Below are 13,259 nucleotides of genomic sequence, written 5' to 3'. Positions count from 1 at the left end.
AAGCAGCCCTCTTCCTAAAAGCTCACTTAGGGAGATTCCCAGTTGCCATTAGAAAAGCAAAATAAAATTAATCTAAATCGTTCTAACTTTATCTTAGAAAATTAATGATGGATGAAAGAGGGGGTTTATAAAGGTTTAATAAGAACTAGTCTGGAATACAGTGTATATTCTAGAGCCTGTGATTATAGTGGTAATTTAGCAGATTGTATCACTGCCTATCTCTGCCAAAGGATGTTTCACACCATTTAAAATGCACAGTACTCCCTTCAGAGACAGGTTGTTCTGGAATAACTCAACGTCCAAAGAAAAGCCATGTTATTTCACTCCTCTCTCTATCAATTGCATGTGTGCGATTGCGTGTGTGTGTGCGTTGTCTTCTCCCCAGCAATAGCTCTAAGTTTTCATGCTTGTTTCTGTGTTCATTTATCAGCCGCCTCAGAGACAGACAGTACCAAAAATGGAAACTAATGAAATCTATTCAGAATAGGGTTTAAGTGCTGAAACCAGAGTGCCTGTATAAAACAAAGTGTGAATTGGCCCTTCCTCTAAATGGTGAATTAAAATAAATTTGGTTTTGAACAAGCTATGCAAACTCTGAGAGCTCCTTTTTGTTCCTCATTTTGAAGAGGAACAAAACAGTGAGATAAGGACAAATCTTAGTATTTTTTATCCAGCAAAGGTGATTTGGGAATCTCTAGACCAAAGGGATTGAGATTTGAATAAATTGCATGCCTGTGATGTTTCCAGGACTAAGGATGCAAGTCTCGCAGTGTGCAAAAGCGTGAGCCAAGCTGATCTGTAGTTAAATTAAAGAATTTGCTGTATTTAAATTCACACAGTGTATGATCTGACATTCCCTTTGGCTTTACTGCCTCTCTTTCTTACAGGCTCTTTGCTGCTAAGTGCAGTGGCTGCATGGAAAAGATCGCCCCAACAGAATTCGTGATGAGAGCCCTGGAGTGTGTTTACCACTTAAGCTGCTTCTGCTGCTGCGTTTGTGAACGACAGCTGAGGAAAGGGGACGAATTTGTTCTTAAGGAAGGGCAGTTGCTCTGCAAAAGTGACTATGAAAAAGAGAAAGACTTGTTGAGCTCGGTCAGCCCAGACGACTCAGACTCAGGTGAGCTTTTCCCACACCTGCTCCGACTGGAAAAGCTGCAAGGGTTTGTAGAGCTTTCTTATAGAAAAGTATATCCATTTTCACATCTACTTTATCTATATGTGCGTCATCCATGCAAATTAGCAGGCACAGCTAAAAAAAATCCCTACTTGCAGTCTGTTCTCCCTAACTTGACTCCCTTCCTTAACCTGCTACTTAGTAAAGGACAAAAACTTTTTGTTTTTGTCAAAGTATTTTTCTGTAAGATCAGAAAATGGGAATCAGACTGACTTCAGTTACTTGAGGCCTCATTCAAAGTGTGCCATTTTCCACAGGCATTCTTCCATCCACTTAACATATTTTTCAGGGCATCTTCTGTGCATACACTTTCAGTACTGATCTAGGCAAAATGGGCAAAGTAGTAATATGACTTTTGAGAGTATTCTCTCTGCCAATCACAAATGGTAACTTTAAGAAAAACTACAAGTACAACACAGAAGTACTGAGGAGAATCTGGACCAAGAAGCGGGTTTGTGCTGCAGCAATAGCATGTACAGTGCAGGAAGCCAGGGCAGCTGCCCGCTTGGCGAGGCTGCCTGCGTATCCACTCCTGTCAAGGCAGGCAAGGGGGCTCACACAAAAAGGAAAAGAAAAAGCAATAACTTGAAAGAGGAGTTTAGGGGAGTCTGTCTCTGGGTGCTTTCAAGCCAGATACAATGGTTGGCTCTCCTGACTTCCATCCCAACTTCTCCCTGGCAGTATGTCTCTTCTGTGCTACTAAGGCTCTAGTTTCTGATCATCTCTGTTGTCTACCTGCTGGTTTTGCGTCTGAGCCCCATCCACAAGTCAGCCTAGGAGATCATCTACGTATTGACCTAAGAATAGCTGCACTATGGTTTGTATGCTACATATAGTACAGAAGCGAGGCATGCAAAATGAGGCTGTCTGTCCAGGGCTGGGAACACAGTACTGAACAGGACAAATAGTTCACACACTAGATTTGGGTTCTCCAGTCCAAAACCCAGGGGATCGAGTGGTGGTTACAGTGAGGACTGGCTTTCAGGCTCACAGGCAGTTCCAGGAGAGACGGGATGCCTCCTTCCTGTGCTGTATACACTCAAGGACACTGGAAACCTCCTGCTGCCGGTGTGCCCTGGCTGATCCCAAGACTAGAGACAACCTGTACACGAATTGCTGCCAGCCATCATAATTGCGCACTTGTTTCCCAGGAAAAAGTCTAAGAAAATCAACAATTACCGTTCCATTAAGCGTACAAATGACATGAATGTTTGCTTCTGGTTTATGGGAAAATGCATTATTCCAATTTAGCTAGGAGCAGTAATTATCCTTAATCTCTAATCTGAGAGCCATATTCTCCACATTGCTGAAATTTATATTTTCGTGTCAGGAATGCTGCAAGACAAAGGTCACTGCTGACTCGGCAGGATGTGCGGGACTGGGGCCTTTCTTGGAGCAGCATGTTATTTACCGCCATACTGTATTTGCAGGACCTTGAGTGCTCTGCTCGGTAAATCTCATGTCACAGGGTTTGGGCTCTTTGTGAATTTGCCTGAGGCATGTGAGTTTTCTACTTGCCCTTCAGCATGTCATTCTCATCGCTGACTTCAGCATCCTGCTGTCCGCCTGTCTGTGCCCAGACAAACCCCCTTTGAAAAGCTGCGTGTGCAGGGCTGTCCCCATGCTGCAGCGATGGGCATGGGGATCCTCCTCCCCTGCCTTCCTTACTCACTGCGCTGGCACTGGTGGCTGCTGTTTGCCAGCCGACTGTGTTTGAGATCTGCTTTGGGCATGGGTGGGCTCTCCTTCAGGACCAGATTTTCTATTTTGTGATCAGCAGTAAGCTACCACAGTGGCACAAAACAACCTTGGTTTCAATTTTATTTCCCCTTGGCACAAGGCGTAGTTTCTTACTCCTGGAGATGCTTTTTTTTCCTCATTATTCTCTGTTAGCCAAACCCAAACCTGAAAAACAAGTTGACAAATTAAATGGGATGTTTTGTCTCCCATTGTCTAATACATTGAAAACACAGCTCTCCCAGATGCCTGTGTGAGAGCAAATGATTTCACATAGCCCTGGCTGAGAATGTGTCCTTCTCCAATCAAATATTTATCCACTGGACACAAAAGTAACTCTCCAGTGAGCAATATTAATCCTCACAAACGTTTCCTTAGAAAAGGCATGCTGGAAAGTTAATAATGTCATGGTTATTAAAATGACTGAACTTCTCTTTAATCATTAGGCAAAAGATGCTTATTAAAGTAAAAGGTGATTAGATTGCTAGGTGTATAATAATCAGACCCTAAAATGAATTAAAGTCTAACTTGTTAATTCCCCAAATGTAATCTTTGAGTATATAAAAATTGCAGTATGGTTTTTTATGTTGAAGTCCCTGTAATAGTACATTAAAGTTTTCTGGAAGAATAATCAGTAGTCTGGTGAAATAAAATATGCTGAGTTGAAAAGTTGTTTTTCACAACAAAATTTGTACTTCAACCTTTGCCACTGCAATTGAGATTTCCCAGTACAATATAGTAACACACGTAATAGATTGTACGACTATTCAGAATTTAACTATAGAAAATACAAATAATCTGTTTGGTCTACACGAGCATGTACATATTGTATGTATTTACCAAGAAAGAAAAATTCGTGCATGCACATATAGACACATTGTAATACACAAGGAAAGAATGCTGCTATTTTCTGTGGGATACAGAAATGAGATGGCAAAGTTTATATTATCTCTAGAGCTTCAAAATATTCAGAACAATAACTGGAATCTACACTATATTTAGCTAAACAGACTTTGAGGTATTTTTGTGATATTTGCGTTTACACTGTTTTGCTGCCATAGCGGTGCGGGCAGTAATACCTCCCTGCAAGTAATGCTTTGGGAGAAGAAGTGGCTCTGCTGTGAAGGGAAAGCTGTGTATCAGTTGGTGTGGTTGCAGCAGGTGAGCACACAGGGGACCAAACGAAGCCAGAAGGGCACAAAGTCTCTTTGTGCCTGATTCCTGGAAGTATTGAAGCATATTCCGAATTTCCATCCCTTGATCAGTCCCATGCCCTCAATTAAAAATTAAACACACTTTTATGCTTTTGTGGCATTTGATTTAGGCAGTGCATGCAAATCTAAGATAGTCTCTTCCTGCCCGCAGTTGCTTTAGGTATTCAGATAAACATGGGGTAATAGTTGAACCTGTTGACCAGTTTGGCAGCTGAAGAGCAGTTCTCAAACACCCTGTTATCTTGGTGGAACAAGTACAATTTTATATCCTGTTTATTTTTCACCAGTTAAAAGCGATGATGAAGATGGAGACGTTAAGCCCACCAAAGGACAAGTAACCCAAGGAAAAGGAAGCGATGATGGGAAGGACCCGAGAAGACCTAAACGACCAAGGACAATACTTACTACGCAGCAGAGACGAGCATTCAAAGCATCCTTTGAAGTGTCTTCCAAACCCTGTAGGAAGGTAGGTGCTTCACTGGGGAGCTGAAGTCAGCTCTGACAGCAGGCCCCGGGGGGTGACAGGGTCAGATAGCCCCCTGCCCCTTCCCGGTACAGCAGCAGGCGCCTTGGGGTGAACACAGAGACCAGGCCAGCGTATGGCGATGCTCACCCAGATACCATCTCAGCCTGGAGCCATCAGCAGCTTAGGACCAACCAGCTCATCGTTATTTCTGGATATTCACCCACGGTATGCAGAGTAGCTCCGTGCCTGATTCCTGCTGAACAACAATATTTGGTTCTTACAAACATGAAGTAGGCTTTGACTATCAGAGCCCAGGTAAACAAGTGGCTTTTGCCCTTCTCCTTCCCACCGCAGAGGGAGTCACTGTCCAGCGAGATGGGTGCTCAGCATTGGTCACACTACTTGTCCTTCCAGTCTTGCTTTTTTATGAAACTTAACCTTGCTGTTGATCTTGTTTATAGCCGCTAGGGAAAGGTATAATGTATTGCTTCACTGGTGAAGCTGGTGAAAATCAAATCTTTGTGAAAAGCAACCCAGGTAACTGTTTCCTCCTAAGTTTGGCTGGAAAAAAATGGGAGTTGCATTCTGAAAACTGTCATTTTTGCAAAAAGTTACATTCTCCTGCTGACACACAAAGTACGTCTTTTGGGAAAGTGCAATGTGCCTTTTTGCCATTTTAAAGTATGAAATTGTACCTCAAGAATATGAAAATTGTTCACAGCCAAATTTATATCTTTTTGCACAGAACTGTTTTATGGGTAAAATAAAAATCATGAAATGACTTAGTGTTATTTTACATAGCTCAGACTATTTGTTCAGTACTTATGAAACTGGTAGCGACATGAAGGGCAGACCTTGAACAAACTATGCAAAAATATGAGGAATTTTAAAAAGTAATTCTGTACAAGCAGTTTTTATTGTTAAGTACAGGCATATTCCTCCTAACATAACTGATTAGTTTTTTTAAAAAATATTAAAAAATTACATCATTAAACATTCCCTCCTGTAGGTCAGAGAAACACTGGCAGCTGAAACAGGACTCAGTGTGCGAGTTGTCCAGGTCTGGTTTCAAAACCAAAGAGCAAAGGTAGGTTGTTTGTCAAGTTCTCAAAAGTAAAACACAAATTGTCCTCCAACACAGATTTCCCCCTCCCCCTAGATGTAGTACATACCAGAGGTCCCAGGGACTGAACTGTACATATTTTGCATGCACTGCTGTCTACATCCATACAAGAAAGGCAACTTTCAAACACAGACATTTAAGTTCGTGTGCTCAAAGCAACATGAGGTTGGGAGTAAATTTTGCATGCAAATATGAACTGGAAACTGAAATGTTTAAGCTTAGAAATGAAACTGAACCCACAGTGGTGTGTGCGTGAATATAAATGTTCTGTATTAATTGATTCGATGTTTGCAGAGAGTTTTGTAAGGAAACAAAATTGTTGTATTCAGAGCTGTGACATTGTTCTGTTCTTCCTCTTTTATTCAGATGAAAAAACTAGCACGAAGGCATCAGCAGCAGCAGGAGCAACAAAACTCACAGCGACTAGGGCAAGGTAAGGGATTTGTGATGAAGGCAAAGCAAGGGGAAAAGAATCTGCAAGGTTTCTTGAAGTGCCATTCCCACATAATGTCTGAAGTACAGCCATACAGGGCATGCACAAGTCTGTGGATAATGTGTGCCATTGCCAGTGGAAACACACAGATGTGCTGTGTCTGAGTGCCCACCCCAGGTTACCCCAGAGCTCTCCCATGGGGCCAGACCCTGGAGGTGCTGACACAGAAGCTGTTACTGCCTTTCTAGAAGAAATGTGCAGTAGCGAGGAGCTTTCACTGGAGGAAGTCTCCAGGAGGCTCACTCTAGGTAGATCCTCTAGTTTGTTTTCTCCTGAAGAAAGGGGGACCATGCTCAGCTGGGCATCTGCAGAGTCCTCGCAAGGGCATCAGCGTTGCTGCCACAGCCAAGGCACAGGGAGCCCCTCCTGTGCCCTGGCAGCTGGCTGCACCGTGGGGCAGGAGCTGTGCAGAGGCACCAGGGCTTGCCCTTCTGCTCTGTGTATGCTCTTGAGGTTCTCCAACTCCCAAGGCCTTGCAGCCTCAAATCCTCCTTTTTATGCAGAGCCAGAAAAACTGGTACCAACAGAAGTTAGAGAATAATAGGGCAATGTCACATACAGGATGGGCTTTGGGAAGATACGGTCCAGCACCCCGGAGCTCCAGAAATTATATAGTCAGAAACTACAAGTTGTTCAAGTTACTGCTCAGGGATGTACTCAGGCAAAATTTGGAAGGCTCCTCTGATTGACAGGACACACCTAGCTGCGTTCACTCTGTGCTCGGGTTCAGTATTGCCACTGATGCTACTGTCTGCTGCCTCTTTGTTCCTAAGCAGTGACTGTGCTCTCCTGTTTGCTTTGCAGAAGTAATGTCCAACCGAATGGAAGGGATGATGACATCTTACACGCCACTTGCACCACCACAGCAGCAGATTGTAGCAATGGATCAAAGCAGTTATGGCACAGACCCATTTCAGCAGGGTCTTACCCCTCCACAAATGCCAGGCGACCACATGAACCCTTATGGTAAGGCATGCATCATTCTGCCGCATCAGAAATAGCAGGGTTCCTATGCTGGTTCACACACCACAGGTTCAGGAGAGTTACTTGCTTTTATAATGTTTTTTTTTTCTGGGATTTGTACCAGGGAATTTGTACTAGTCAGTTTTGTTTGTATATTTTCATGTACACATAAGGGGGTAGAAAAGAGCTCCTCCCAGGCTCTGGACACTCTTCAGAAATATTTCACAGTATAATTCTGATAAATGATAAACCAAGCAACATCACCTCTCCAGCTCCACTTTTTTAAACCACTATCCAAGACATTGAAAAATAAATAGTACCAAATTGTAGCTCCCTCACAAGTTTTTCCTTTTTCTTAGAAGCTTTGGGAAAAAAGTGCCTTCAATAAAGAGAAGTAATCTATTCATTCCAAAATGAATAACCACCCCTGTAAGATCCCTCAGATTGGATGCATGGATTTGTTACAGAACAGTTCTTGAGCTACTGAGAGATGTGTCACCACAGGACAATTCTCCTGCGTAATTTTATTCTCTGCCCAAAATCAAGATGATGGTTTGCTTTCATGATTTCCTGACCACACACCATCAAGTGGATAGGTACACCAAACACATCACAAGCATTAAATGCCTAATAATTGATTCTGGACAATTGCAGTGTGGCATTTAAATAAAAATTAAGAGGACTTAGACTGTGATTATTGGCCTTGCTGTAGCCCACAAGGGCCTGTTACGTCAGATTCGTTTCTGCTGACCAGGAGCACTTCATTGTAGAGGTCCACGTGCATATCACTTTCATGAGCACGGCATGCACAGGCCAACAAGAAATCTGCTTTGGGTCTGTGTTATTACTTTTTCCCACTGAGACAAGTCCATGGTACACACCAGGTATTTTGGTAAATCCTGTAAGGAGCTGAGGACATCTGAAGTGCCAATGAGCATTAGGTGGCTTGTGATTTTGTTGCTAACAATTTGCTTGGCTTTCTAAGCAAAACTCCTTGAGAGGCAGGTTCTGTGCTCCAAAACAAGTACAGGAGATAGCACAAAGCCATTTCAAATGAGTGCATGAGGAAAAAGAGCCGGACTAACACTTTCTTAGTGCTCACAGGACTTGAGCTAGAGCTCTTTCTGGTACCTTAGGAGTTGAAGTAAGCTGAAATCTTGGTTGCTAAGGGAAATAAAAGGTGCTGTTCCAAACCAGCCCCAAAAGAGTGGAGTTTTCTGAAGTGAAAGCATATTTACAGCTTGAGGCCAGGGAAGCTGGGTCTCCTCCTGGGTCCTGTTGCATTTGTAGATCTGTCTTTTACCTTGTGTGTAAAGGAAGACCATTACTGGTTATGGCTCTCAGACCACTTTTCCCTGTCGTGGGCACTCAATGTCTGGTCCCACCTTCCTCAGCGGTCCCGGTGCCCCCACAAATGCCGGATCCCAGCTCACGGAGAGCCGGGGACCTGCTCCTCCCCGGCACCATTTGCTCCTGTCGTCAGCCAAGACTCTCTTTTGTGCTGCTAACTGAAGTATAAATTAAATCCTGGCAGATTTGAGTGGCACTGCTGCCAGCTGAACTCTGTCAATTGGTTGCTAGCCTTCCTCGTTGTAGGTCAGACCCTTAGAGCAAAATTATGTTAACGTGTAAAAACAAAACCAGGAGCATTCCCTTTTGCTGCAGCGCACAACATATGAGCATCCGTGTGTACTGTGTCCTCCTCCGGCTGCACAGAATCCAGCTTAACATATACGTTTCATTTGCAGGAAACGACTCCATTTTTCATGATATCGACAGTGATACCTCTTTAACTAGCTTGAGCGACTGTTTTCTTGCCTCTTCCGAAGTTAACTCCATGCAGGCTAGAGTAGGAAACCCCATTGACAGGCTGTACTCTATGCAGAGCTCGTATTTCGCCTCATGAAAATAAAAGAAAACAAACAGCCGGCGTATATTTAGCCAGTGACTTTTTCCAGTGCAGACTCTACAGCCATATGTTGCCCAGCTCTTCCTTCACAGTGACTCCTGCTGCCTCTGGACTGCAAAGAGCATTTTTAGGAAGACTGTATCTGTGTGCATATATGTGTATGTATGTATATATATATTAATACCTACTTACATACATACATATATATATATATATAAACAAAATGCACCCACCAGTCCCATACCCTTGATTCCCAGCTTGCACCAGACCACGAGACAAGCACGGAAGGAACAGAAGACCCTGCTCGTCAGCAGCCTTTGGTTTGGTTTGGTTTGAGCTCATCGTTGTAAAGGAAATGGATTTTGTGGAAAGCTAGACCTTTTCCTCCTTTCTCTCTTCCTTTCTTTTGGATGTTTAAACTTTTTTTTTTAAAGCCACTGATACTGACATCAGTCGACCATATGACAAATAAATCAAAGAAACTGGAGATTCCTCCCTTTTCTTACTGCATGATTCATACTATGTTGTGGATAAATTGCCATTTGAACTGTGAGAAGTTAATGTAAATGTGACGTTCAACGTTGTTTCCTTTCTACACTTTTTCTACATAACCTAGATCTGCTCATTAGTTTATAGCCCTTATGCATATGATACTGAGGAAACTGGTTAACAGTAATATTTGTGGAGAAAGCCAGTGATTTCATAATAAGAAAGGTCTATGACCCTGGAGAGGAGATGCATGTTAGGGACAGAGGCATTTAGGTTAGTATTGATCTTAAATAATTAAAACTAAAGGTGCTTACAAGACAGAGTTTTAATTTTTTTTGAAGTGTGAGAATAAAACATTTACATTTGTTTGTAAGTATTGCAGTGCCAAATTTCAAGTCTAGACCATGATTGGCAAACATGTGTTGTTCATTCTGTTCTGTTTATTTATGTTTTGCATGAGGCATAAATGTGCTGCGCTCCATTGTCCATCTGGAATAATTAAGCACTCCTTTAGTTAATTATCTCGCCTCAGCAAGAATCTATGATATACAGTTCTAGCCTGAACCATCAGAAGTCCTGAAATGTGCACCAACTGGGGAATAAAAAGAATGAGAGAGATCGCAATGGGAGGTTTAGGTACGTTGAGCTGGAGTCTAATCCAAGTCCTGCAGGTTTCACACTGACAGGACTCCTGTATTTACAATAAATACTCCAACTAACCTATTAGTGCAAATGTAAGAAGAACAAGTACAAAAATTGAAGGCAATGTCCCAGCTGAAGTCTGAATGTCTCAGATGCTGAAGTTTGAGCATATGTCATATAGGTTTTTGTAGGGCATAAAATATCATAAATAATAATAGTATAGTTATAAATATTGCCTGGTGATAATTATAATGTGGAGAGGCAGACAAGTACAGTCATGGCTCTTAGTGGAGAAAACTTCATGGGGAAAATTTGCCAGGGTAATATCAGTAATTATAGGGTGTGTTCAAAATAGAGCTCATGGGGAAAGATTGGCAGGATAGGCACTTTCTTAAATAAATACCTTTAATTTATTGACCATAATAGCCGAAAACAAGTCCAAAGCATTGGTTAATCCGACTCCTCCAGGCTGAGGACTGGTACTAGGCCAGCGCCGCAGTCTCCCGTGGGGCTCAGCACCTTCTGCAGAAGTGCTGGGCTTTGGGACTCCTGTTGCAGGGGGGGGCAGGCCAAAGCAGGGCCCCCGCAGCCTCAGCACCTGGGGAGAGAGCAGCCCTGCTGAATGCCGGGGCACCATGGCCTTGGCAGAGGGGGGTCCTGCTGCAGAGCCCCGCGGATGGCTGCCCACCCCTTCACTGATGGAGAAAGGTCTTCCTTGCGTTCCAGAGGAGTGGATGGTAAGGATCAGATGATAGGTCCAAGAAAAAAATAAGATCGCATTCCCCCCCCAGAGTGGAAATGTGGACCAAGCGTGTTAGAGGTTTCTTGAGAAAGCAAAGTTTTATTTGCAAGATAAATGTGTGCATTTTCACTCTGTGGAGGAGAGGAAAGCACCAGGGGAGAAGACTATGCGTGTGCAGTGCAGGAGAGCAAAGCGCAGACCCAAGGCAAGCCCTTCCCGCCGCTGCACGGTGGCAGACCTGCCATCTGCCACACACGTAGCCCTTCGCGAGCGAAAGGGCTGATGTCTTTGCGAGGATGCCGGGGTGGTGCTCCCCTCCCTGCAGGTTCCCATCTCCTCCCTCCACCATGGCAGCCCGAACTGCAGGCTGCCATGCCCAGGGAGATGGGTCCGTCCCTTTCTGACAGGGAAGTGTATTTTCAGTTGAAGGTTGTGAGCCCCTGCATATGTTTTGAAATTGGAAGAATTTTCTTTTCTCACCCATCCCGTTCAGTTATTTTTCTCTTTCCTTGTGTATCAAAATAAATAACAATTTCCTTTCTCTCTGCATGATAGCAAACATCTATAAAGAACTCAGGTGATCCTCACTGCTTGCAGGGCAGAAAGCAAGCAGATTTCATATGGCACATTAGAAACGTTTGTCACCACCGATCTCAATGGATTCATCAAGTTTTCCTCCCCACCCTTCAGCTGTGCTACTTTAGAGTCATAGAAAAGCATCTTCACCATCTCAGGCATACCGGGTTTATAGACTCTACACATAGGCACAACCTTGCTTCATCCCTCATTACTGGCAGGATCAAAATGGCATTTTTAGTGTTTACAGGGACTTATATGAGAACTATAATGTGACCTACAGTTTGGAGAACTGCCTTGTCCCAACTCTACCTCTGCTGCTGGGCTGGATGTTGAAAAAACAATCCATTTCCAAGGAAAGAATCAGATATTCCGTTTGTAGCTGAAGTAACCATAATCTTTTGCTGATTTTTTTGGATGACTGTTTGCCACCTTTTTTTTTTTTTTTTTCCTTTTCATTGCTTGTACATACCATCTCCTCTTCCCTTGGTGTGTTGTATGATGATGCCTTAGCTGTTTGTTCCCCCATATTCTACCATCTCTGGTGCCACGTGCACAACACAGTCAAGCCCTCTGGCATGTGTAACATTTCCCATGCCACTGTGGGTTGCTGCTGGTCAACGGAAGGAATGCATAGCCAATGATTTCCAGTGGACCCGTTATATCTGGCAAAGGCCAAAGTTCATTAAAGCAAAATAAATGTCACTTTTCTTTGTGGAATGAATTACCCTACTGGAGTGTGATCATTGTGGTTTTAACCTGGGACCTGCAGTAAAAGATTATATAGCAACCTCTGACCTTTTTGATTTCTGCTTTACTCTTCTATTGTCAAGGGAATGTCACCAATCAGGTGAAAGTAAAATGCTTAATGGGCCATATCACAGTAATATCTTACACCGAGTCAAATTGATAAACTCTTGCCAAAAATTCTTAGCATCTGGCACTTCCACGGAAACCACAAACAATGATTGCACATATGGGAGCTTGAAGGCTAGAGGTCATGACAGCAGTTTATTACATGCACCTTACAGTGATCATTTTCCCTAGGAAATTAACCTCTCTCTAATATAAATGCGTCAAGTGAGCTCTTCACGGTGTTTCAATCTTGTTGTTTTGGCTAAGCAAGGAATACATGTTAAGCTAAAGTGGTGACAAGATGCAATTAAGTAAAAGATGATTGATTAGGTTTCAGTGTTTGCTCAGTAAGGTTTAAAAAAGATGACTCTGAGATCAGAATGAATATGCTAGGTAGTAGCCTCCTCAGAGGTCTTTATTGTGCAGTTACCAGATCTGTAATGGTGGCACATAGAGATTTCCAGCATTCAGAAATGGTTACTGAGCAGTGCGGTCCTTGATCCCGCTGCTGGGCTCTCGGCTGGGCAGCAGCACATTTCCACTGCACGGCTGACTGTCGAGGGGACAATTCCTACCATACATTGCTGTTCTCAGCCCCCCCATTTACTACAGCACTATGGATTAAACCCTGTATCACAAGTCGTTAGAGGCTGGTGGTAAATGTGTTTCAGAGTCACAACATGGAAGACAATTACATTGATGTAAGTCAAGTATGGTGGTTGCAATCACTAAGATTGAAACACCATCCTAGGCATTTTGATCTCCTTTCCTTCTTTAAACTCTGTCATCAAAAAAATCCAGATCACTTGGCTCAGTTGCTGCTAACCGTGCCTGAGATATGACTCATGTTAGTCTCACGATGGCTGCTGAGTG

The 13,259-nt window shown here is 43.2% G+C and overlaps 1 protein-coding gene across 1 annotated transcript; it reads left to right on the top strand.

Annotated features, from left to right (window-relative positions):
* Nucleotides 1-893: 893 nt before the first annotated feature.
* Nucleotides 894-9,477, top strand: LMX1B (LIM homeobox transcription factor 1, beta). The gene is made up of 6 exons (XM_010566468.1): nt 894-1,120; nt 4,416-4,594; nt 5,604-5,681; nt 6,084-6,150; nt 7,015-7,176; nt 8,922-9,477. The coding sequence occupies exons 1-6, from the start codon at nt 916-918 to the stop codon at nt 9,077-9,079; spliced, it is 849 nt and encodes a 282-aa protein (XP_010564770.1). The 5' UTR covers nt 894-915; the 3' UTR covers nt 9,080-9,477.
* Nucleotides 9,478-13,259: the final 3,782 nt, after the last annotated feature.

The sequence above is a fragment of the Haliaeetus leucocephalus genome, unplaced genomic scaffold (assembly GCF_000737465.1).
Source record: "Haliaeetus leucocephalus isolate CR32 unplaced genomic scaffold, Haliaeetus_leucocephalus-4.0 Scaffold212, whole genome shotgun sequence".
NCBI lineage: Eukaryota > Metazoa > Chordata > Aves > Accipitriformes > Accipitridae > Haliaeetus > Haliaeetus leucocephalus.
Note: the sequence above shows the minus strand (reverse complement) of the source record. Positions and strands in the feature narration are given on the sequence as shown.